This window comes from Salmo salar, chromosome 10 (genome assembly GCF_965601325.2).
Source record: "Salmo salar chromosome 10, fSalSal1, whole genome shotgun sequence".
Taxonomy (NCBI): Eukaryota; Metazoa; Chordata; class Actinopteri; order Salmoniformes; family Salmonidae; genus Salmo; species Salmo salar.
In genome coordinates this window covers 17184730-17212060 of record NC_138300.1, presented here as the reverse complement: position 1 = coordinate 17212060, position 27331 = coordinate 17184730, and the positions used below count along the sequence as shown (strand labels likewise).

Here is a 27331-nt window from a genome sequence, read left to right as displayed (position 1 = left end):
CTAATATTGACATTAGGTGTTTATGTGTGTGTAAAGTAAGCTATATGATCCTGTGTTTTGTGCATGTGAATCCGGTAGCCCTGATTATTCAACAATTTTAGTGAATGCACAATTACTATCCGATAGAATATGGGAAAATATTCCATGTTCACACTATATTTTCATCAATATATATATACCTGCAACTATTAAATATATTGTATTTGATTTATTCCATGCATTGATATCTTACGCATCCAATGCATTATATCTTATCGATGTATACCCAAAAGGCTGAGAAATCATGAAAACATTAGACACGGAAGTTAGTGCACTCATGTAGCCCGGAGGGAGGGGACAGTAATCTCTGTAGCGAATCATCTCGTAAACCAATGAATTTCCAGGCACTGAAAACAGTGGTCGCTTTCTGGCCACACTCGTAAACACTAGTGGACGGCGTGACTCGCATGTGCTTTTTTCTTGTTTGTGTATGTTAAAGAAAAACCCATTCGTACTTGAGCATAGAAATTATGTGGTAGAAACATTGTAACAATATAAATATTACAGTGAAGAACTCAAATCCACCATCCCATGTTTTGAAGGTAGGTTTGGTTTGTGTTCTTTGACAGAACTTTGGTCTGCTGGTGTGAATTATTTCATTCAAAAACGGTAACATTTAGTATAGGCAGGTCCGTGTGATTATGCACAATTCATGTTTTCTTTTCACAAACAACACGGCTCCATCAGGTATTTGTGTCACGGGCTACATTTTCTTGTGGTAATAATTCATACATTTTCCCTCCAAAGAATGACTTTCAAGACAATTAAACGTTTTAAACTGGAGTTGGACGAGCCGGACGATGCTGTGTATGCCAGCGGCGAGATAGTGTCAGGACAGGTCGTTTTAGAGCTCAACAGGGAGACGAAAGTGTACTCCATGAAGGTCATTGGAAGAGGGGTTGCCACTGCCCACTGGCTTGAGGATCACAGTGTGGGCATGAATGCAGTTTACAACGACTACACCTCCAAGATCACCTACTTTAGGAAGAGACAACATCTCATCCGAGGTAATTCTTCTGCATTTCTGGAAAAATCACACTGGTTATTTGTCAACGGATTTTTGTTATATCTCAACCATGTTAAAATGTTCAAAAGGATTAGTATCTATTGATTTCCTATTCATGCAATTATCCAAATTAAAATTCTAATTTCGAGCCCATGAATGGAACTAATTAATTGCATGGTAAAAAGCATGCATCTCTAAAAGTAGGGCACCTTGGATTTGACCAAGCTTACTGTAGGACACAGGAAATATGGAAACACTAAAGACGCAGGCCCTACTTTGGGTTATAAAACATAAAACACAAATCTATTAGAAAATGACTTCCTTAGAGGCACCGTAGAATAACACCAGACTGGAAAATAGTTGACAGCATGAACTTAATATGTACAATTCTGTTGTGTGTGAATGAAGCTCACTTGTAGCAGCAACGTACTTCTAGGGATTGGATCTAGGCCATCAGACTGGCAGGTAAATAAATGCAGGACTGGTGGAGTTAATGTTTCACTAGAAAGTCAGCTGGCATGCATGGCTTGCCTTGACAATCAAATCACATGCGCCGAATACAACAGGTGTAGACCTTACAGTGAAATGCTTACTTACAAGGCCTTAACCAACAATGCTGTTTTAAGAAAAATAAGTGTTAAATAAAAATAGATAAGTAAAAAATAAAACAACAAAGAAAAATAACAAATAATTGAAGAGCAGCAGTAAGATAACAGCAGCGAGGCTATATACAGGGGGTACCGGTACAGAGTCAATGTGTGGGGTCACAGGTTAGTCGAGTTACTTGAGGTAATATGTACATGTAGGTAGAGTTAAAGTGACTATGCATAGATGATAAACAGCAGCGTAAAAGAGGGGTTGGGGGAGGGGGGCAATGCAAATAGTCAGGGTAGCCATTTGAGTAGCTGTTCAGGAGTCTTATGGCTTGGGGGTAGAAGCTATTAAGAAGCCTTTTGGACCTAGACTTGGCACTCCGGTACAGCTTGCATGTGGTAGCAGAGAGAACAGTCTATGACTAGGGTTGAGGGAGTCTTTGACAATTTTTAGGGCCTTCCTCTGACACCGCCTGGTATAGAGGTCCTGGAAAGCAGGAAGCTTGGCCCCAGTGATGTACTGTGTCGTATGCACTACCCTCTGTAGTGTCTTGTGGTCGGAGGCCGAGCAGTGATGCAACCAGTCAGGATGCTCTCAATGGTGCAGCTGTAGAACTTTTTGAGGATCTGAGGACCCATGCCAAATCTTTTCAGTCTCCTGAGGGGGAATAGGCTTTGTCGTGCCCTGTTCACGACTGTCTTGGTGTATATGGACCATGATAGTTTGTTAGTGATGTGGACACCTTAACTTGAAGCTCTCAACCTGCTCCACTACAGCCCCGTCGATGAAAATGGGAGCGTGCTCGGTCCTCCTTTTCCTGTAGTCCATAATCATCTCCTTTGTCTTGATCACGCTGAGGGAGAGGTTGGTATCCTGGCACCACACGGCCAGGTCTCTGACCTCCTCCCTATAGGGTGTCTCATCATTGTTGGTGATCAGGCCTACCACTGTTGTCTCGTCGGCAAACTTAATGATGGTGTTGGAGTCGTGGGTGAACAGGGAGTACAGGAGGGGACTGAGCACACAACTCTGAGGGGCCCCCGTGTTGAGGATCAGTGTGGCAGATGTGTTGTTACCTACCCTTGCAACCTGGGGGCAGCCCGTCAGGAAGTCCAGGATCCAGTTGCAGAGGGAGGTGTTTAGTCCCAGGGTCCTTAGCTTAGTGATGAGCTTTGAAGGCGCTATGGTGTTGAACGCTGAGCTGTAGTCAAAGAATAGCATTCTCACATAGGTGTTCCTTTTGTCCAAGTGGGAAAGGGCAGTGTGGAGTGCAATAGAGATTGCATCATCTATGGATCTGTTGGGGCGGTATGCAAATTGGAGTGGGTCTAGGGTTTCTGGGATAATGGTTGTTGATTTGAGCCATGACCAGCCTTTCAAAGCACTTCATGGCTACAGACGTGAGTGCTACGGGTCAGTAGTAATTTCGGCCGGTTACCTTAGTGTTCTTGGGCACAGGCACTATTGTGGTCTGCTTGAAACATGTTGGTATTACAGACTCAGTCTGGGACAGGTTGATAATGTCAGTGAAGACACTTGCCAGTTGGTCAGCGCATGCTCGGCGTACACGCCCTGGTAATCCGTCTGGCCCTGCGACCTTGTGAACGTTTACCTGTTCAAAGGTCTTGCCCACATCGGCTACGGAGAGCGTGATCACACAGTCATCCGGAAAAAGCTGATGCTCTCATGCATGCTTCAGTGTTGCTTTCCTCAAAGCGAGCATAGAAGTAATTTAGCTCGTCTGGTAGGCTCGTGTCACTGTGCAGCTCGCGGCTGTGCTTCCCTTTGTAGTCTATAATAGTTTGCAAGCCCTGCCACATCCGACAAGTGTCGGAGCCGGTGTCCAATCCAAACCAGATGCATATTTTAGGACAATTGCCAGATAAATGAGGCGAATAGGCCAACCAATAGGGTCATTGTATCAACAAAACGTACAGCCTGGTTTGAAATATAAGTATTTTGGGTCACTCTTTACATTGTACTGATACCTTGGAGATATTTGCATCATTGCACTTGTTTGTCCTGTGTGAGCGTTTGTATTTGCATTGTATGTACAGTACCAGTCAAAAGTTTGGACACCTACTCATTCAAGTCCTGGTTAAGAGAATGCCAAGAGTGTGCAAAGCTGTCATCAAGGCAAAGGGTGGCTACTTATCTATTTGGTTACTACATGAAATCATATGTGTTATTTCATAGGTTTGATGTCTTCACTATTATTCTGCAATGTAGAAAATATTCAAATTAAAGAAAAACCCTGCAATGAGTAGGTGTGTCCATTCTTTTGACTGGTACTGTACATGCTGCTGACCTCTTGACAGGCCGCCTTCTCTAACCTCAAGGTTAAATTAAAGTGGATTTAGCTAATGTTATAACATGTAACTACACTAACTACCATGTACAGCTGAGTAATTGCATGGTTACATAAAGTTAGTATAGCAGAGGGGCAGCTTAATATAAGTGTTGGCCAGTTTTTATATGTGGATAGGCTAATTATGATACATTTCCCAGAGAATAACAGGAAGTTATTTATTGGATGGTGTTCAAAACATAATTTACATGTCATACTCAGTGCTTGACTTGGAATAAAATAGGTGCCAGCACTCATTTTGTGTGCCGGTACTGTTTATATTTAGGTGCAGGAACTCCACAATACTTTTGAGATAATAATCTATAAGAGGTGCAGGAACTCAAGCAGTGAAAATTTGAGGTGCCGGGTATTGAACGCCGATGAACTCCTGCCCAAGTCAAGCGCTGATCATACTGATAAACCTTGACGTATTTTGATTTAACCAAGTCAGGTATCTCACAGAACTTCATATTTTCCTTCACAGAGCCAAAGTAAATGTCTACATTTTGGTTTGATTGTGGACTTGTTTTGATTATTGTAGGTTTAATCAGAAAAGGAGCATGACCATTTACTTTCTGAGTCTCGCTCTTGGGTTTTTGACACTTTCTCTTTCATTATGACTGTTAGACTGTAAATAGTGGTTTTGGAATGTATAAACTAAAGTGAAAGAAAAAGTGAGTGGAGAAACCCAAGAAGAGGCAAAGACCGAAGACGGCTGCTAGCCTGAAAAGGTGTGGGGGTTTAAAATGAATGCTGCCTCTGTCTCTCAGGTAACAAGGCAAAAACATGTGGGAGCAGCTAGATTAACAACCTCTACAGGAAGTTGTTGAAATACACCCCAACAGTCCTTTGCTATTTGCCTCGAGTCTGACTAATAATTCCTAAATGGCTGGGACTTCAGGGTGCAGGCATTTGTCAAATGAATCTTTAATCATGGGAAGTCAGTTGGGAAATAGCTTGTGAAGTGCAGTCCTATTTCATTATAAAAGCAATGTGAGTAAACATATTCTGTGGACATCTTATCTCATTTCATAGGTCATATAAACGTAGCTTTTTCCCCATGGTCAGATAGAATTGCAGAATAGTTTTACTCCCTTCATGACATTAGTTTGGTTGATTTGGTTTTGAGACATTTCATGTTGAGACTGATACTGCAGCTGTCTTTGGTCGTCTGATAAATGTGTAAAGATGCCGTCCATGTTCATTGCAATAAACTAGACTGTGTCTTTCATGTATTCTTTGTGTGAATACACTCTGGCTTAAGTCCTGCTGTTTGTGTGCCTTAAGCCAGACCCCCGAAAAACATAGCTATAGCCTTCTATACATAACTTGGCACTCTACCAAGATAGGTCTGTTCTGAACACATATATACACGGTGTTAACTTTGTTAGTGTGATGAGGCTGCAGACCATTCATTATTTGATACAACGTGGGTGTAGAAGTCCAAAATCATACTTTGTGCAGACATGCAGGCATACATGGTTTTTATCTCATCGGCCCAGCAATTACAGGAAGTCTAGAGTCAGAGCTCACTGAAGTTGATTACACACTTTTTAAGTTCTCATATAGCCACCAGGAGGCGGTTGATATCATAAAGTTGCACAGTACTGGTACTAGTCTGTATTCCATGACAAAGCCCAGCTGTTGCATGTGTCGTTCACACCACAGGAGGCAGTATATAACCCTCACATACTTTCAGGAAACAAATAAGTAAACAACTTTGTTTTTTGGGACATCATTTCACCCCTGATTTTGCAATCTAGAGGGCCTGGAACTAAATGTTCTGTAAGATATGATCGATGTATTTGTATTGCAAGCAGATGTACTTAAATGTACTTTTCATGTTTATGCGCATTCACTTTTTCATTATTGCTTTTACTTGAAGTGGTAGGCTATATGAAATAGTAAAAAAAATGTTTCATGATCGTTCATACTGGGCGTTAGAGACTTTTCTAATCATCATCATGTCTAAGAAAATCAATTTTGCAAGCTGTGCATGTTCTGTTTCTTGGAAATAACGTATAGACCGCATGTACAGAATGTTAAAAATGGACATGAGCTAAAGCGAAAATAAATACCTTTGCACGATAGTACAATGTGAAACTATTTTGTCAAATGGGAGGATCTTTGCAGTCTTCAGGCATGCTCAGTTAAGTCTGTTTTTGTCTAAGAACCTGTAACCATCAATCACCACTGTTTTCTCCGCTCGCTCGGAGCACTCCACGCCCAGGGAATATGTTTGTCAGCCTGCTACAATCTATGCATGGCACCTTACGTAATAAATTCGGAGATCCCGCCTCCTTTCACTTCATGCAAAAAGGAGCTGTGGCCGACTCCACTGCAACAGTTTTGTGTAGCGACAAGCCAGAAGGCAGTGAAGAGACGACTGAAACATTCAACGTTTTTTTTTTGACAACTTGAACAAGAGCATTTTAGCGAAAGTATTCCATTTGGAATTAACACGCCTCAAGATGATTTTCGGCAAATTGAAAAAGTTTGACATCGTCTTTGACTCTCCAGAAATCGACTCTCCTCCGGTCTTCAGCAGTGGGGACGTGGTGTCTGGAAAAGTTGTTTTGGACCTCGCAGGGGAATGTAAAGTGGAGTCGTTGAAGTTGCACGCCGAAGGTTTCGCTAAAGTGTATTGGACCGAGTCTCGTTCGGCTGGGTCTAGTACTGCTTATACTCAAAACTACAGCGACGAAGTGGAATATCTCAACCGAAGAGAAGTGCTTTTGCAAGCAGGTTAGTCATTCACTCTTTCTCTGAATGTAAGCAGTAGTGTTCCATGCTATGTTACTCTCCGGACAAACCACCTCGAGCAAATTTCACTCAAGAGAAAAGTATTTTATTGTACACAAGTGCGTTTTGTGGGGGGTTTCTCTCATGAGGTTGTATTTTGTTATAATTTATTAGCTTTGAATTATTATTTTTTTTTTTTTTAAAGGTCCAAGTGTTGTCAATGCAAGTTAGATTCACTCTAAAAGGGGATTCTGTCTCAGTGCTGCCATAAATAATATAACATTGAACAAATTAACCCACAAATCAAGGGCCTGCAAATACCCATTTAAGAGCTCCAGGGTTGACAAAAATCTGTTCTCTGGACAGTGAAAAGGAACCTCCCCTGCAAGTAGTATAGAGAAAGGTGGTACTTAATCACTCTTAACGTTTTAATATTGGATAAATATGGTGCTCTTGTTTGAGGAGAAAAGAGTAACTTCAGTTGCAGTTCACTGTAATGAAAAATTGAGCTCAGTGACTTATCCAATATTTATTTTAGGTAGTACATAGCATTGGAAAGCAAAAGGCCCTCTTTCAGTAATCAATGAATGTATCAGAAGTTGTTACAAAACATTTAATGCTTGTTTTATTAATTTATTTTCAGATAATGGCGAGCTCATCCTCCTCCCTGCTGGAAGACATGAATTTCCATTTAGTTTCCAGTTGCCTGACGAGTAAGTATCCCCTTCTGGAATGAATGGTTTCGGTTCAGTATTAGCATACAGTAATGCACTGTGTTGATTGCAAATGTTGATTGCATTTGATTTGGGCCTATGATATCATCACATCTTACTAAAGAACAACTAAGGTCTAATCAATTGATGTTTTACTTTAACAGGACACTGGTAACATCTTTCGAAGGCAAGCATGGCAGCGTCCGCTACTGGGTGAAGGTGAAGCTGCACAGGCCCTGGGCTACAGTGAGGAAGATCAAGAAGGAGTTCACAGTCATTGAGCCCATTGACATCAACACACCAGCATTATTGGCCCCCCAAGCTGGCAGTAAAGACAAGATGGCACGGGTTTGGTACCACAACTTTGGACAGGTGTCAATAACTGCCAAGATCGATCGTAAAGGTTACACACCAGGTAAGAACCAACCATATCCTTTAACCCTAGTGGCCTGAACTAAGCAAATACTTATAACTGTTTTTAACTGAACCAAATGTAATGACGCAGCCTCTATTCTCCATCTTCCAGGTGAGGTGATTCCTGTCTTTGCTGAGTTTGACAATGCCACCTCACGCTCTGTGGTGCCCAAGGCCTACATCACACAGACGCAGACGTTCCTCGCCCGGGGCACCATGAAGCAGAAGCGGGCGGTGGTGGCCACGCTTAGTGGCGACGTGGTGGGAGCCCAGCGTAGGGAGACCTGGCATGGCCGCGCCATCAAGATCCCACCCGTTGGGCCCTCCATCCTGCAGTGCCGCGTCATCAAAGTGGAATACATGCTCAGGGTGAGTTCACTCCCTAGACAGAGAATGGAAAGCACTTAATTCACGTTTATTAGGTTTTCCTTGTTGAGTGTATGTCTTATTGATAATGAAAAGCTAATTAGAGTTCAGTCGTTAGTGGTTTTACCCCTACTGAAGAGTCCATGTTACTGTAGTTCTAAAAGCTTTCTCCCCACTCCACCACTTAGGTATGTGTGGATGTTCCTGGGACCTCTAAGTTGTGCCTGGAGCTGCCGCTGGTGATGGGCACCATCCCCCTGCATCCCTTCGGCAGCCGCACCTCTAGCGTCAGCAGCCAGTACAGTGTCAACCTGGAATGGCTCCGCATGGCCATCCCTGAGCAGCCTGAGCGTAAGTGTCTGTCTCATTGTAAACAAGACTTAACATGTTCCCCAAAGCTAAATGCCAAACCCCCTGGAAATCTCCAACCTTAGGGAAAATAGTTGACTCATCTGTCCCCTCTTTCCCTCCCCCATACAGCTCCTCCTGACTACAGCTCTGTGGTGACTGATGAGGAGGCTGAGCAGAACACTATGGCCCACCGTCCTGAGGAGGACCTCAGTGGGATCATGGAGCACCCACTTAGGGCCTTTGTCCAGGAGTTCCGCTTCCGACCCCCTCCGGTGTACTGCGAGGTGAGCTAGCACCACTTAGAATACTCTGTGATTTAACTGAACTCTACACTTCATGACCCAATGTGCCTTATTGAAACGTATACCTTTGTTTTGCGCCTGCAGGTCGACCCAAACCCTCAGCCCCTCAACATGAGACGTCGCTGCATGACGTGTTGAACCAACCACTTGAGCGTCACGCGATGACCCGACTTAATTGCGCGAAGTGATTTGTCTTCTCCTGGATTACTATCCGAAACTGGCTACCCAGTCCCAAGATGTGACCTCTGTTGTTAGTAGGGACTAAGAGTACCGCTGAGAAGGTGGAAGAGGAGATGGAGACGACAGGACCTGGTTGTGGAGGAAGCCCTTTTTTAAAAAAGAAAGATGGACATGTTATGTTGAGCAACAAAAGGAAATAACTTGTCCCATGGCTCCTGTCCTCCAAAGTGATTTTGGCTCTGGATGAGGAAACGGAGCCCCTCCTGCCAATCAATGATTCCCACACAATAAATGTTTTGTGTTTTTTATGGAATTTGAGGAAATATTGGGGGAGAATCACTTGATTTTTGTAAGGGGGAGAGTTGGAGATGATACCTAAAACCTTAAAGAATGCTATGTGATATGAAGAAGTAATCAGCTGGCTTGATGTTGAGGCATCTGTAATACCTAACTCCCCTTTGCCTTGTAACATATAGCCTAGATGTCAACCTGCGTTATGTATGATGACTCAATCATGATGTTCCCATGACTACTTCTACTGATAGTCAAGTAAATGAGTTTCAAGTAAGCACTTTTTCCGAGAAGTCATGGTTTGGTGAAGAGGAGTTGAGTCAGCAGGTTTAGATATTAAGCCGATGTGCACAGGTAATACTATGCAAAAGGGAAAGCCTGCCGTATCTGCAAATGAACTGAAATGATTGCGTGAGCGACTGATGCAGCAGCTATCCTCTGTATGGAGCTGTTCAACGTATTCTGAATGTTACTATAACAGTACTGGATGAAGAAACTAAGTGAATTTCTTTGTATGTGGATGAATTCAAGAGGAATTGGGGTTGCGTAAAAGCTAGTTCTTTAGCACAAACCTATGCATAGTGTCTTCTCAAGTAGAGACTAGTACTGATTTATGACCGTTCACAACAATGATAAGAGGAAGAAACGTGTGAGTCTGTTTTGAAGCTGCTTCAGGCTCAAATGATTTGTTTTAGAAGCAGCTAAAGAGGAAATGGCTGAGCCATGTGGTTTGTGCGTTTGTCTCAACCCAGATGCCTGTGCCTTGATGTTTATAAATGTCTGCAGAACATTTGTTCAGCGTTACATTAAGCCTTACGTTGATGTCACTTTGAAGTGTACAAAAGAACATTCCAAGAAATTACTGAGGACTTTGACCTCATTTCCAAATAGTGGAGAGAATGGTGGCTTCAGGTCAGCAACGCAGCTTTGGTGTCATGCTCAGTGCAGCACACACCTTAAATGGAATGTATTTTATACAAATGCCATTGTTGATTCACAGAACTTGCCAAAGTTTTTGTAATTCTTGTTTCTAATAAAAACACTGACACAGATTTTTGTGTTTTCTGTCAACTCATTTCTTAATTTACCTCATTCTATTTGAATAGATGATTGAGTGCCATCTCAAGAAGAGGATATTAAAGCTTCCTTTTCAACAGCTACTCGTTGACGTGCTTAAGAAACATGACTGGGCAGGGGAATTCTGGTGAAAAGAAATTCGGTCACGTTTAACTTTTTCAACATCCACACATTTGAACCATAATGGGAATTGAATATCTTTGACCAAACTTAAAGGTCCAGGTAACCTGAAACCTCATGAATTTTCTTTTTGTTCTGCTACATTCTACTGTCTTTTTTTGGAACATCATGTACAGTAGTTTTGTGTGCCCAGGCAGCACTGCGGGCATGGTTCATCTGAAGAACACTTCTCTTACTCAGGCATCAGGCCATGAAAACAATAATTGTTAAGTGGTAGTGGGTGTATATTTTTACATTGTACAGTTACAATTTAGCTTTTCTGGCTATTCCTGCAGCCTTTGGCAGATGTTGGGGTCTTACAATTGTTTAATACATACAAGAACAGGATGGAAGGATAGCAGTGGCCTGCTACAGAGTTTCTGACTTGATTTCTTGGTCTTATCAAAACTCCATCTGTGACTGGTTTACGAAACAAAACCTTCAATATCTTGTGTGAGGTAGATGCATTATAAACTCCTTCACAGGAAACAGCATATGTGACCTAGTAGGCCTACAATCTGCAGTGAAAGAGGAAACAGAATACCAAGATGGTGTTATTAATTAGACAGGCCATCAAGGATAACAAATTCATAAAAACAGCCAGTTTCAAAACCTGACCGAAATAGACGTTTCCATCTCTCACCAAACCTATTGGGACAGGCCCTGGCTGGTGCCGGTGGTGAGTTGGTGGCTTGACACGCAAGGCAAAACATTTGATATATGTTGTCTTGACAAATTGCAATAAGCGGTTATGGCACACAGTTGAAGTCAGAAGTTTACATACACTTAGGTTGGAGTCATTAAAACTTGTTTTTAAACCATTTCTTGTTAACAAACTATAGTTTTGCCAAGTCGATTAGGACATTACCTTGTGCATGACACAAGTCATTTTTCCAACAATTGTTTACAGACAGATTATTTCACTTATAATTCACTGTATCACAATTCCAGTGGGTCAGAAGTTTACATACACTAAGTTGACTGTGCCTTTAAAAAACTTGGAAAATTCCATAAAACGATGTTATGGCTTTAGAAGCTTCTGATAGACTAATTTCCATAATTTGAGTCAATTGGAGGTGTACCTGTGGATGTATTTCAAGAAATGCCTTCAAACTCAGTGCCTCTTTGCTTGACATCATGGGAAAATCAAAAGAAATCAGCCAAGACCTCAGATAAAAAGACTTCTACAAGTCTGGTTCATCCTTGGGAGCAATTTCCAAACGCCTGAAGGTACCAAGTTCATCTGTTCAAACAATAGTACGCAAGTATAAACACCATGGGACCACGCAGCCGTCATACCGCTCAGGAAGGAGACGCGTTCTGTCTCCTAGAGATGAACATACTTTGGTGTGAAAAGTGCAAATCAATCCCAGAACGACAGCAAAGGACCTTGTGAAGATGCTGGAGGAAACGGGTACAAAAGTATCTATATCCACAGTGAAACGAGTCATATATCGACATAACCTGAAAGGCCTCTCCGCAAGGAAGAAGCCACTGCTTCAAAACCACCATAAAAAAGCCAGACTACGGTTTGCAACTGGACATGGGGACAAAGATCGTACCTTTTGGAGAAATGTCCTCTGGTCTGATGAAATAAAAATAGACCTGTTTGGCCATAATGACCATCGTTATGTTTGGAGGAAAAAGGGGGAGGCTTGCAAGCTGAAGAACACCATCCCAACCGTGAAGCACGGGGTGGCAGCATCATGTTGTGGGGGTGCTTTGCCTCAGGAGGAACTGGTGCACTTCACACAATAGATGGAATCATGAGGAGGAAAATGATGTGGATTTATTGAAGCAACATCTCAAGACATCAGTCAGGAAGTTAAAGCTTGGTCGCAAATGGGTCTTCCAAATGGGCAATGACCCCAAGCATACTTCCAAAGTTGTGGCAAAATGGCTTAAGGACAACAAAGTCATCACAAAGCCCTGACCTCAATCCTATAGAGAATTTGTGGCAGAGCTGAAAAAGCGTGTGTGAGCAAGGAGGCCTAGAAACCTGACTCAGTTACACCAGCTCTGTCAGTAGGAATGGACCAAAATTCACCCAACTTATTGTGGGAAGCTTGTGGAAGGCTACCCGAAACTTTTGACCCAAGTTAAACACTTTAAATGCAATGCTACCAAATACTAATTGAGTGTATGCGAACTTCTGACCCACTGGGAATGTGATTAAAGAAATAAAAGCTGAAATAAATCATTCTCTCTACTATTATTCTGACATTTCACATTCTTAAACTGAAGTGGTGATCCTAACTGACCTAAGACAGGGAATTTTTACGAGGATTAAATGTCAAGAATTGTGAAGAACTGAGTTGAAATGTATTTGGCTAAGGTGTACATAAACTTCCGACTTCAACTGTATCATCAACAAACAGGGGATTGACTCCTCTTACTTGGTGTCTGTCTGCCCAGTGTGTCAAGAGAAGAGAAGGGGGATTCTCCCATTGGAATGATGCTGTGGTCTGCTGTTAGGCAAATTCCTCATGGAGCAATTAGGAATAGAGCTTGAGATTCGGGACGTCGGCAGCACACTGGACTGCCTTGTGTGTCTTCATGTCAGCTCGTCCTCACATAATGGGATCTGCACTGAGTGTTTAGCAGAACGAAGAGGAAGAGGGGAATGTACAGCAGGAGTCTCTCATTTCCCATTAAAGGAATATGTTGGGGCTTACTGTAAAGACTGACTTTTCTTCTCGTCACTGTCCTGGGGTTTTCTGTTGTGTCTGTCCGAGTGTGTTTTCTCAATTGTTATATTGGTTAGTCATAGTGTAGTGGCAGCCTGACAGCATTCTGTGTGAGTGTGTGTGTATTGCTTTAATTATCATGTGAATTTCACGTATTAACTGCCAGAGATATTGTAAACAACCAGCCAACAAGCCCAAAATCTTGGCTGATTATGCACGGCAGACACGGAAAGACAAACAAACTCAACCTCATGGTCAAGGTTTTGGTCCAAATAAACACCTTTCAGGCATCCAATGTAGCACTGTGTTGGTACACTGTAGCGTCACAACGAAGCTACAAAGTGTTATTACTTTCCCTGCCCTCTGTCTTTATCTGCTCTACACGAGAGACAGGAAGCCAACAGGGCCAATCAGGAAACGTAGCAGAGTGGCACGTACACATGAGAGGAGATGTCGCCAGGCCAGGTTGTCAAGGTTGCCAGGAGGAAGTTGCTTTCCCTGTTTTATATATTTAACCTATCATATTCCACATTGGCTGGCATCCAGGCGATCACAACAACATCTCAGAATTGTAGACTGCCAGGTTGCAAAACATTTGTCTCTGGAAGCTCGACAGTGGCATTGGAAGACATAGCATCGCCATTGTTGTTGTCGTTGTACCTCATTGGGAATGTCAGGCAATTTGTGTGCAGATAGAAACGTCCACGGTCGCAAAATGTTTTGTCTCGAGCAAGAGAGCTTGACATTCCTTTCCAATACGGAGTATCTGTATCTGCTTTGTGTGTCTGTGTGTTTGTGTGCATCTCAACATTTGCGTTGTGTGCAAGAGAGCAATATGTAGCCTACTGGATAGAAAGAAATATGAATGAATGACTTTTATATTTAAAGGGCACTGGGGCAGTTCAGCAGACATGCAAAGCCTGTATTTTGTAGCAAATTATGTTCTCAATTGTAACCACACACAGGATGACATACAGTGCATTCAGAAAGTAGTCAGACCCCTTGACTTTTTCCACATTTTGTCATGTTACAGCCTTATTCTAAAATGGATTCAATATTTCATTTGAGACATTTTTCAAATGTACTAAAAATAGAAATATCTTATTTACATAAGTATTCAGACCCTTTGATATGAGACTCGAAATTGAGCTGAGGTGCATCCTGTTTCCATTGATCATCTTTGAGATGTTTCTACAACTTGATTGGAGTACACCTGTGGTAAATTCAATTGATTGGACATGATTTGGAAAGGCACACACCTGTCTATATAAGGTCCCACAGTTGACAGTGCATGTCAGAGCAAAAACCAAGCCATGAAGTTGAAGGAATTGTACATAGAGCTCAGAGACAGAAGGGTCATACCCAAGAAGCCTCAAGGCTGCCAAATGTGCTTCAACAAAGTACTGAGTAAAGGGTCTGAATTGTTTTATAAATTTGCTAAAAAACGAATAATGTAATACATTTTAGAATAAGGCTGTAACGTAACAAAATGTGGAAAAAGTCAAGGGGTCTGAATACTTTCCGAATGTACTGTACATAGCAGACTAGCTGTCTTCATTAGACTTACATAAGGCAGTAATGGAGACTTATTCAGTATTGTAACAAAGAGAAAAGACTGTTGAAGGACTTTCAATTGGACTATAGACTCCAAATAGGGAACTGACAATATCAAAATATCAAGCTTTTCATTTTCTCAATGTACTTAATATACAGTGCATTCAGAAAGTATTCAGACCCCTTGACATTTTCCACATTTTGTTATGTTACAGCCATATTCTAAAATGGATTAAATCATTTTCCCCCCTCATCAATCTGCACACAATACCACATAATGCCAAAGTGGCAACAGGTTTTCAATTGTTTTTGTACATTTATTATTAATAAACAACCTAAATACCTTATTTACATTAGTATTCAGACCCTTTACTATGAGACACGAAATTGAGCTCAGGTACATCCTGTTTCCATTGATCCTCCTTGAGATGTTTCTACAACTTGATTGGAGTCCACCTGTGGTAAATTCAACTGATTGGACAAGATTTGGAAAGGCACACAAATCAAATGTAATCACATTTTATTGGTCACATACACATGTTCAGCAGATGCTATTGTGGGTGGAGTGACATGCTTGCGTTTCTAGCTCCAACAGTGCAGTAATAGCTTACAAGAAATATCTAACAATTTCACAACAATACACACAAATCTAAGTAAAGGAATGGTATTAAGAATATATCAATATTTGGATGAGCAATGTCAGAAAAGCATACACTAAGATACAGTAGAATAGAATAGAATACAGTATATACATATGAGATGAGGAATGCAAAATATTTAAATATTATTAAAGTGATTAGTTTTCCATTAATAAAGTGGCCAATGATTTCAAGTATATAGGGCAGCAGCCTCTAATGTTCTAGTGATGGCTATTTAACAATCTGATGGCCTTCAGATAAAAGCTGTTTTCGGTTTCTCTGTCCCAGCTTTGATGCACCTGTACTGACCTCGCCTTCTGAGAGTGCCTGGAACCCGGCAGCCCTGTTTGATGCGTTCCTTCACGGATTATTGGAGGTGATTAAAGGCGAGCTCGCAGCCCGGGAGTTGCCCATGGACCTCAACTCCCTCACAGCCTTGACCATCCGACCATATGGGAATGTAGAGGGACAGGGAGTCTGTTCTCTATTGCCCTTGCTTGTCCTCGATTTCCATCTCACCTCCGAGGAATCCCGGAAACCCCAGAAGTCTACATTTCTGAGTGAATCCGATGTCACCCAGGTTCTCTTGGAAATCACAGAGGGCTGTCGACTCGTCTCCTCCAGAGCCCATGCAACTGGGTAGGGATAGATTGTCTCCTGCTGAGTGGTTACACAGACTAAACACCAAGAGCTGTCTGTATTGTGGAGCTATGGGACATTTCTTATCTACCTGCAAATTAAAAAACCAGGCTCATCAGTAAGTATGAGTACACTGGTGAGCCGCAAGGACCGTTTTCAATCGTAACCCCCTCTATGCTACCCTGTTGTGGGGAGTCCAAATCCATCATTGACTCTGGGGCCGACGAGAGCTTTATGGACAGTACCCTGGTGTTGGAGCTGGGTATCTTCACTCAACCCCTTTTCATCCCGATGGACGTCAGAGCGCTGGATGGGCGCTCTTTTGGCAGAGTCACCCACAATACGGTTCCTATACAGCTGTGAGTGTGAGGCATCAGTCTATGGAGTTTCTGCTCCTGGAGTCTCCTTATGTACCCATGGTTTTGGGGTTTTCATGGCTCCAGAGGCACAATCCCCTAACCGACTTGGCTACGGGTTCCATCCTTGGTTGGAGTCAGTTTTGCCATGCACATTCTCTGAAGCAGGTACAGCCTGCCCCGTGAAGTCTGCTGGCTTGGGTAAAGCCTCGGATCTCTTCGCAATTTCCGCAGAGTACCAGGACTTACGGGAGGTTTTCAAATCTGCCTACGCCACATCTCTTCCTCCGCATCAGCCCTACGACTGTGCTATCGACCTTCTCCCGGGTACTGCACCACCTCGGGGGCAACTTTATTCCCTGTCGGGTCCGGAGACCAAAGCGATGGAAGGGTATTTTGAGGACTTTCACGCTGCAGGGATTATGCGTCCATCTTCCTCCCCCGCCGGCGCAGGGTTCTTCTTTGTGGAGAAGAAGGACAAGACCCTGCGTCCGTGTATCGACTACCGGGGTCTTAATGACATTATGTTTAAAAACTGTTACCCGCTACCACTCATCTCCTCAGCTTTTGAGCCTCTCCAGGGGGCGGTCATCTTCTCCAAGTTGGACCTTCGGAACGCTTACCATCTGGTTCGGATATGGGAAGGTGACGAGTGGAAGACAGCCTTTAACACGGCTAGCGGGCGCAACGAGTACCTGGTGATGCCTTTCGGACTGACCAACGCTCCCACAGTGTTCCAGGCCCTGGACAATGATGTGCTACATGACATATTGAACTGATTTGTGTTTGTCTACCTCGACATCATCCTCATTTATTCCCGGTCAGCTCAGAGCACATCCTCCATGTCCGACAGGTCCTCCAGTGTCTCCTGGAGAACCAGCTTTTCGTGAAGGCGGAGAAATGTGAGTTCCATTGCTCCACCATCTACTTCCTAGGATACGTCATCGCTGAAGGGATCTTCAGACGGACCCTGACAAGGTGAGAGCGGTGGTGGATTGGCCTCAACCCACATCCAGACTGCAGCTGCAACGCATCCTGGGGTTTGCTCATTTCTACCATTGTTTCGACTACAGGAACCTTGCTTCCCCACTCTCTGCACTCAACTCTCCCAAGGTTCCATTCATATGGTCTCCAGCAGCTGACTGGGCATTCTCAGACCTCAAGCAGCAAATCACTACATTCCCATCTTAATCCATCCGTCCCTTCCCTCCACGGTAAGCTCCGGCTGGCCTCCTTCAACCACTCCCTGTTTCTCATCGCCCCTGGTCCCATATATCCTTGGACTTCGTCACGGGTATCCACACCACCGCCCTGCCCATTTTATCCCCCTTCCTAAGTTGCCCTCAGCTAAGGAGACGGCCCAGCTCATGGTGCAGCACATCTTCCGGATCCATGGACTTCCGAATGCGGTCCTCAGTTCTCATCCCGGATCTGGAAGGCGTTCTGCACCTTCATTGAATCGTCGGCCAGCCTGTCCTCTGGTTTTCATCCCTAGTCTAACGGGTCCAGTCGGAGCGAGCCAATCAGGACCTGGAGATGACTCTTCGTTGCCTCATCTCCACAAATCCCACCACCTGGAGCCAGCAACTCGTGTGGGTGGAATATGCCCTCAACACCTTTCCCTGTTCTGCTATGAGTCTCTCGCCTTTTTAGTGTTTCCTGTGATATCAGCCCCCGCTCTTCTCGGATCAAGAGGAAGAGGTCAGCATTCCTTCTGCCCATATGTTTGTCTGTCGCTGCCACCATACCTGGAAGAGAGCTCGGGTCGCTCTTCTCAAGATCACTTCCAGGTATAGACGACAGGCGGACCACCACCGGACCCCTGCTCCCCTCTACTGTCTTGGGCAGAGGGTATGGCATTCCACTCGGGATCTGGCCCTACGGGTGGAGCCCCGCAAACTCCCCCCCCCCCCCCCCCGTTTTCTCGGCCCCATTCCCCATCTCTAAGGTCCTTAGCCCCTCTGCTGTCCGCCTTCTGTTGCCGCGCACCCTCTGCATACATCCCACTTTCCATGTATCTAGAATTAAACCCCTGTTTCACAGCCCTTTGTCTCCTGTTTCCTGACTGATTTGGATTACGACTTTTTGCCTGCTTTGACTTACCTTTTGCCTGCCCCTTGTATTATAATAAACTCTGAGACTCGTACTATACGCCTCCTGTGTCTGCCTCTGGGTTTTAGCCTTAGCCGTGATACTTCTATTCTATATTAGGTGTAGTCTATACAAATATAAACATAAATCATTGAACATGTTGTTATAAAGATGCATATAAAATATTGTTGAAACAATAGTTTTTCAGGACAAACTCTTAAAATGAATGATCAAGGAAAACAAATCCTGTATGCAAATATTCAAAGTTATTAATCACTTAACCTTTGTTCAATATGGCGGAAATGCTACATTTCCCAGAATGCATTAGTTTAAGCCTAAAGTTGAGGCCTTCAAAAAGAAGCCAAACAAATGAAATGATTGGTGGAAATATAATTGGCTATTCTAAGCACTAAGGTTAAAAACGTATATGAACATTGTTTCTAGAGAAATGTGATACATTCTTTGGTATCTGGTATCAGATTCAATTAAACTCTCATGTTCTATGACTGAGTGGAATAGGAGTCAATTCCAAAATTCTGAATTGTGCCCAACCCTGCCAGAGACACGTTTTAAGCAGCTCCCTGATAGCACACCGTATGACACCCCGGTGCCACTCGGGTTTTATTCAGCAAAGGTGGCGTGATGTCCAGGGACGAGGGGAGTGGAGTGTGTGTGTTTTGTTGACTCCGCCGGGTGCCCCAAAAGGGCTTCATGGATATCAATGTAACTTCAGAGGAGGGCGAGTCCAAAGCAGTTCATTATAGCTGCAGTGCTGTGGTGTTCTGTGCACAACTCTTTGAACTGTCCCCTAGAATATTATCTGGGGGTACAGCAAAACAACATTCAGGACCACCTTCAGGACCCTTGTTTATGCCAATATTTGCTCTCTTCCCTTGGCGTATTTTGATGGGGGTCATCTCTCCCCCAACAGATGTCAGCGCGTTGGCTCATATTAGGCTTGTTGTTTATTGCCCTTGCTGTCTTCCATTGTTTTCTGTGACTACAGTTCTCTTTGTTCACAGCTCTACATGACACTGAAAGGTCCACAAACAGCCTCCAAACAGAATGATGATGTCAGATGATGAATTCTAATTTCTAACAGCAGCTGAAGAATATAGGTGCAGGTCAGCTGCACCAAAATGCACCATTTTAGCCTACTATATAATATTACATACTACATAATGTATCAGCTATTGTAAGATAATTTTGCAATGCTTCTTTCAATAATTAAATATATCAGTCAATGTCAATGTGTCAATATTTCAATGTATTTTAACCATATACTGTATTTCAAAGGCATATTCAAGTTTATTTTCCTCCAAGTTGATTTTCCGCCGCACGCCAGGTCTAGAGGGGAACTGCAAAGCTCAATACATAATGTGACGAACACATGAAAGGAGTGCAGACAGGAATGTATTTTCTTCGGATGAAAGTAAGATTAGCACATAGTTTTCTCACGCTGGAAAATGAAAACAATGGCGGGTAAGCTGATGAGACAAGTTAGTTTTGACTTAAATGTATTGCTCAATAGACATGCTTCCAGGGAAAAGGAACACCATGTTCCATGAAAACAAGCCAGATGAAACCCAGTCCACAATGTCAACACATACTCGTGATTCTTATCCTATTGTGTACTGTACCATAACATATGCTGAAATGTTATGTCATTGAAATGTAAGTGAAGGGAATAATAATGAGATTACAGGCAATTCAAAAGTAGCCCTGCGGCTTTGAATACATCCTTTGACATTTGTTCTCAATTGCTGCATGTTCACATTGGCCCACCATACATAGAATAAAAACAATGACATCCAATTAAGCAAATTCACATCATAAATATCTGTAGGGTCAAGCAAACTGGCTTCCACCCAAGCAAATATAGGCCTGAATGATCAGTAGAGAATATCCATTCAAGCAAATATATTGAATGATCAGAGCTACTGTAATATACAGTTTTGTGTCACCAAATATACTTAATAATGACATGAACAGTTTAATTGTTCTCTCACTATTGTGTCAGACTGGAACCAGATATAATCTGATCCCTCTGGCTGGCTGTGACTGCTCTCCTGTGCAACAGGAGCCTTGTTTAATGCCCGGCCTCTGAATAAGCGATTCCATCTGCGATTAGCTGATAATCACAGTGAGTCAATACAGCTTTTCCTCATTGAGTCCCCTCACATCCCTGTTTTGGGATTTTCTTGGCTCCAGAAGCACAACCCTGATATTGACTGGACCACGGGTTCAACCTGGGTTGGAGCCCGTTCTGCCATTCACACTGCCTAAAGGCGGCGCAGTCTTCCCTGGAACGTCTGCCTCGGATCTCTCTGCCTTTCATGACCTCCTGGAGGTTTTCAGCAAGGCTTGTGCTACCTCCCTTCCTCCACATCATCCTTACAATTGTGCTATTGACCTCCTCCCGGGCACCACACCGCCTCAAAGCCAGCTATATTCCCTGTCTGGCCCTGAGACCATGGAGGAGTACATTTAGGACTCTCTGGCTGCTGGAAGCATTTGCCCTTCTGCCTCTCCTGCCAGCGCAGGGTTGTTCTTTGTGGGGAAGAAGGACAAGACCCTGCGTCCATGTATTGATTACCGGGGCCTCAATGACATCACGATCAAGAACCGGTACTCGCTACCACTCCTCTCCTTGTCTTTCGAACCTCTCCAGGGGGCTACCATCCTTTCAAAACTGGACCTCCGGAATGCCTACAACCTTGTTCGGATACGCGAAAGAGACGAGTGGAAGACAGCTTTCAACACAGCCAGTGGACACTATGAGTACCTGGTAATGCCGTTTGGACTCACCAACGCTCCCACTTTCATCCAGGCCCTGGTCTACGATGTGCTCCGGGACATGTTGAATCGTTTTGTTTTTGTCTACCTCGACGACATCGTTCTCCATGTTCGACAAGTCCTTCAGCACCCCCTGGAGAATCAGTTGTTTGTAAAAGCTGAGAAGTGCGAGTTCCCCCTCTCCGCTATCTCCTTCCTGGGATGTCATTACTGAAGGGAATGTTCAGATGGATCCTGAAAAGGTGAGAGCAGTGGTGGATTGACCCCAACCCACATCCAGGGTGCAGCTACAACGGTTTCTGGGGTTTGCTCATTTTTACCGCCGTTTCATTTGGGGCTACAGCAACCTGGCAGCCCCCCTCTCTGCACTCACCTCTCCCAAAGTACCGTTCACATGGTCCCCAGCAGCAGACAAGGCTTTTGTGGATCTCAAGCAGCAATTCACTACTGCCCTCATCCATCCGGATCCGACCCGTCAGTTTGTGGTGGAGGTTGACGCATCCTTTCCCAGCGATCCGTCCAGGACCAAAAGCTTCATCCCTGTGCCTTCCTGTCCCATCATCTCAACTCTGGAGAGGAACTACGACACTGGGAACCAGGAACTTCTAGCGGTTAAGATGGTTGTGGCGGCACTTGTTGAAAGGGACGGAACATCAATTTTTGTGATGTACTGATCATAACAATTTAAAATACCTCCGCACTGCCAAGCGCCTCAACTCAAGGCAAGCCCGTTGGGCCCTGTTATTTACCAGGTTCAATTTCACCATCTCCTACCGCCCAGGGTCCAAAAATGTGAAGCCGGACGACTTTTCCCGCCTGTACAGTTCCGCTGCCACACCCTCTGAATCAGAGACCCATTCTTCCTGCCTCATGTTTGACAGCTTCAGTTGTCTGGGGTATTGAGGCTCTGGTCCGTTAAGCACTAGGGGGGCCCGGCTAACCGGATGTTCGTTCCTGATTCGGCCCGGCCTCAGGTCCTGGAATGGGCACATTCCTCCAGGCTTACCTGTCATACTGGTGCTTGTCATACCCTGGCTTCCTCCGACAACGCTTCTGGTGGCCCACCATGGCTCCTGATGTCTCGGCCTTCGTCGCTGCATGCATAGTGTGTGCTTAAAGCAAGACTCCGCGGCAAGCTCCGTCTGGCCTCCTTCAGCCACTCCCTGTTCCTCATCGCACCTGGTCCCATATTTCCCTGGATTTTGTCACTGGGCTTCCCCCATCAGATGGCAACACCACCATTCTGACGGTGGTAGATGGGCGACCTTGGAGAACCTATTTCATCCCTCTTTCTAAATTACCTTTAGTCAAGGAGACGGCCCAGCTCATGGTGCAGCACGTCCCGCTTCTAGAGGGCGTTCTGCACCCTTATCGGGTCGTCGGCCAGCCTGTCCTCTGGGTTTCATCCTCAATCCAACGGCCAGTTGGTGCAAGCCAATCATTACATGGAGACGGCACTCCGGTTGCTCGTAATCCCACCACCTGGAGTCAGCAACTGGTCTGGGTGGAATATGCCAGAAACACTCTCCCCTGCTCGGCCACTGGACTCTCCCCCTTCGAATGCTCCATCCACATTAGTCCCTGGGTACTTATTCCTGTGTTCCCTGCTTGTCTGTTGCCAGTTCATTTTGTTTTGTCAAGTCAACCAGCGTGTTATTCTGTGCTCTTGTTTTTTTCTTCTGTTTTTGCTAGTCCTCCTGGTTTTGACCCTTGACTCTGAACCCACCTGCCTGACCATACTGCCTGCCCTGACCTCGAGCCTGCCTGCCACTCTGTACCTCCTGGACTCTGACTTTGTTATGACCTTTTGCCTGTCCATGATCTTGCTTGCCCCTTGGATTATAATAAATATCAGAGACTCAAACCATCTGCCTCCCTTGTCTGCATCTGGGTCTCGCCCTGTGCCTTTATACAAACTATGGCATAAGGGAACGATGAGCGGATAAGAGGCAATCCGTAATTTCATTTAATTGTATAGATAAATAACAAAGATCCATCACACTGCAGCCACTTATGATTCATTCACTTATAAGGGCAAGATATTACTCCATACTCAACAACCTTTGATTGCTCATACTTTTGTGTCTTTCCATTGTTACTTCAATTAATGACTAGCATGGCCAAAGTACTCAATAAGTTTTCATTGTGCTGGGATATCAGGGCAGTACAGAGAACATATGTACCCACACGTATAGTACTGCTCACACACGTACATGCACGTTCATATTTTTGCAGACTAACTGAAAATAATCACGCACCGTATAAAGAGGCTTGTCCTGACGCACACATAATTTCAAACACGGACAAAAGGAACACCTATGTGAGAATGCTATTCATTGACTACAGCTCAGTGTTCAACACCATAGTACCCTAAAAGCTCATCACTTAGCTAAGGACCCTGGGAGTAAACACCTCCCTCTGCAACTGGACCCTGAACTTCCTGATGGGCCGCCCCCAGGTGATAAGGGTAGGTAACAACACATCCGCCACGCTGATCCTCAACACGGGGGCCCCTCAGGGGTGCGTGCTCAGTCCCTTCCTGTACTCCCTGTTCACTCATGACTGCATGGCCAGGCATGACTCCAACACCATCATTAAGTTTGCCGATGACACAACAGTGGTAGGCCTGATCACCGACATTGATGAGACAGCCTATAGGGAGGAGGTCAGAGTGCTGACCGTGTGGTTCAAGGACAACAACATCTCCCTCAATGTGATCAAGACAAATTAGTTGATTGTGGACTACAGGAAAAGGAGGACCGAGCACACCCCCATTCTCATCGACGGGGCTGTAGTGGAACAGGTTGAGAGCTTCAAGTTCCTTAGCGTCCACATCACCAACAAACTAACATGGTCCAAACACACCAAGACAGTCGTGACTTTGATAAGGTCCCACAGTTGACAATACATGTCAGAGTAAAACCAAGCCATGAGGTCGAAGGAATTGTCCGTAGAGCTCCAAGACAGGATTGTGTCGAGGCACATATCTGGGGAAGGGTACCAAAAAATGCCTGCAGCATTGAAGGTCCCCAAGAACACAGTGGTCTCTATCATTCTTAAATGGAAGAAGTCTGAAACCACGAAGACTCTTCCTAGAGCTGGCCGCCCGGCCAAACTGAGCAATCAGAGGAGAATGACCTTGGTCACTCTGACAGAGCTCTAGAGCTCCTCTGTTGAGATGGGAGAAACTTCCAGAAGGACAACCATCTCTGCAGCACTACACCAATCAGGCATTTATGGTAGAGTGGCCAGACGGAAGCCACTCCTCAGTAAAAGGTACATGACAGCCCGCTTAGAGTTTGCCAAAAGGCACCTAAAGACTCTCAGACCATGAGAAACAAGATTCTCTGGTCTGATGAAACCAAGATTGAACTCTTTGGCCTGAATGCCAAGCGTCATGTCTGGAGGAAACCTGGCACCATCCCTACGGTGAAGCATGGTGGTGGCAGCATAATGCTGTGGGGATGTTTTTCAGTGGCAGGGACTGGGAGACTAGTCAGGATTGAGGCAAAGATGAACGAACGTGATTGAACATCTCTGGAGAGACCTGAAAATAGCTGTGCAGGGAAGCTCCCCATCCAACCTGACAGAGCTTGAGAGGATCTGCAGAGAAGAATGGGAGAAACTCCCGAAATACATGTGTGCCAAGCTTGTAGCGTCATAACTAAGTCTCAATGCTGTAATTGCTGCCAAAGGTGCTTCAACAAAGTACTGAGTAAAGGGTCTGAATACTTATTTATGTAAATGTGATATTTCTATTTTTGTGATGTTTAAAAAAAATTGTTTTTGCTTTGTCATTATGGGGTATTGTGAGGAAATTTTTTTTTGAGGAAAACATCTATTTAATCCAGTTTAGAATAAGGCTGTAATGTAACAAAATGTGGAAAAAGTAAAGTGGTCTGAATACTTTCCGAAGGCACTGTATCTAAAGACAAGATAAATCATGAATAGTCTGATTGGTGACAATATTAGCCTATAACTTGTGAATTATATATCACCACTTGTGAATTGATGCCCAGCATAAGAAACAGCCTTTTTTTTATCGTAGTCACGCACCTCATGTAGCCTAGCCCATAGGCCTATATGTTTTGATAAGGTTTGTATCACAACTAAAGTGGCCAAATAACTTCTTCAAATTAAGCACATTAATCCACTTTCCAATGGGTTTAGAGCCTAACTGGCATACATAAGCATTGCCTGAGTTTCAAGTTTGGGGAAGATAATTCCCCCTATAAAAATGCACCTTTGTAATAAAAGCATTACATGCATAATCGCATTTGCCGTCACTTTTGATAATGGTGTTCTCCCGCTAATGTAACATTGGCGCTTATGGCCTACTGCCATGTGCACATTGCTACGCTTATAATATGAAGAAATAGCCTAATAGTTTATCAACAATTTAAGCTAATGTTCTGATCTGTTGCGTCAGCCACGTTGCGTAAAAAAGTTTTATTGATGCCAGTGGTTGTATTAATTTGGGATCTCTCATCCCACAGCTGTCCCAGACTATGTTTGGAATACTTATTTCTCGCACAGAATAGAATAGGTCAACTTTTGTGCTATGGGGGATAGTAGATTGACATAGGCTAGTGCTTTTGCTGTTTCTTTAGGCCTACTCATCTTGTTGGCTGACGAAAAGTAAATTTAGACAGTTCCTCCAATATCTTCAATATGCACCTCAGAATTGGATAAGGACGCGCGCAGTTGCTTCCCTTAGTATGTCTGTCTTCACTTGTAGCCTGTGAGAAAGACCCAGATAAGGTGATGAGCCATGTGATGAGCCAAGGTGATGAGCCATTTGAGTGAGAGTTGCTTAGGAGCGCACAGCATTCAGGGAGAAAGACACAACACAGCACTCCGGGCCAAGGGCACAATGGCCACTGGCCACAAAAGGCATGGATTTTTTAGGGTGCATTACGGCCACAAAGGGGATGCCGCGGGTGATATTGTCACGGTTCTTGCCACAAAGGGGATGCCGCGGGTGATATTGTCACGGTTGTCATAAGAACGGGACCAAGGCGCAGCGTGTGTAGAGTTCCACATCTTTATTCCAAAGTGAAACAAATAAATCAAATAAACGAACAACTAAACATGACTACGTGGTGCACAGGCACAAACACAAAACAATATCCCACAAACACAGGTGGGAAAAATAGCTACTTAAATATGATCCCCAATTAGAGACAATGATTACCAGCTGCCTCTAATTGGGAATCATACAAAACACCAACATAGAAAATATAAACTACAACACAACATGGAAATATAAACTAGACTACCCCCTAGTCACACCCTGACCTACTACACCATAGAGAAACAAGGCTCTCTATGGTCAGGACGTGACAGATATTCGAGGCATTATCAAGTGCTTGTCAAATTGGAATGAGAGACTAATGAAGTGTGTACAGCCTGCGCAAAAAAACAAAGCAGAGCTCATGCCTTTCTAGCAACTTTTTTCAAATCATCATTGGAGTCACATCATGCAGCCTTACAGTGTATTAAAAATCAAAACATATAGCCCAACGTTTGTAGAACAACTAAAGTTACATTAATAACTCTAAATTAAGCATATGAGAGTAATAAACTGCTCAACACAGAATAGCCGCATGTTTTCACTCCCTCAGAAAATATTTATATTTTATTCAGCTTTGTTCAATTGTATTCTTCATACTATAAAATAATAATGCCACGGAATTCTAAGCAAATCTGCTAAATGAACTAGTGTTGTTTAAAAGTATATTAGAAAGTTCTTGGTAGCTACCTAGCTTCTTATGTTGGATCCCGCGACGCAGTTGGCATCAGTTGATGGGACTACTTGTATCTTTCCAGTGATCCTGCCGACCAAGGACGGGTCTGAGGAGCTATTTGGCGTCACAGCTAGCCTAGCTGCTAGCTAGCTGGACATCAAGCTAGCGAGGGGTTCTTGAACACAGCCCGCGACGCAGTTAGCCATTGTGGCTGGGACCACGGATTGGCCCGGGTTTGTGGT

The 27331-nt window shown here is 44.0% G+C and overlaps 2 protein-coding genes across 2 annotated transcripts; both read left to right on the top strand.

The window, feature by feature from the left end:
• Nucleotides 1-382: 382 nt before the first annotated feature.
• arrd3 (Arrestin domain-containing protein 3) lies at nucleotides 383-19788 on the top strand. Its single transcript, NM_001141136.1, is given in 3 exon segments — nucleotides 383-581; nucleotides 787-1046; nucleotides 19569-19788. Coding segments are annotated over 2 exon segments (306 nt in total). The 5' UTR covers nucleotides 383-581; nucleotide 787; the 3' UTR covers nucleotides 19616-19788.
• LOC106613622 (arrestin domain-containing protein 2) lies at nucleotides 5996-10397 on the top strand. The gene is made up of 7 exons (XM_014216073.3): nucleotides 5996-6731; nucleotides 7372-7441; nucleotides 7606-7856; nucleotides 7968-8224; nucleotides 8410-8572; nucleotides 8702-8856; nucleotides 8959-10397. The coding sequence occupies exons 1-7, from the start codon at nucleotides 6458-6460 to the stop codon at nucleotides 9010-9012; spliced, it is 1224 nt and encodes a 407-aa protein (XP_014071548.2). The 5' UTR covers nucleotides 5996-6457; the 3' UTR covers nucleotides 9013-10397.
• Nucleotides 19789-27331: the final 7543 nt, after the last annotated feature.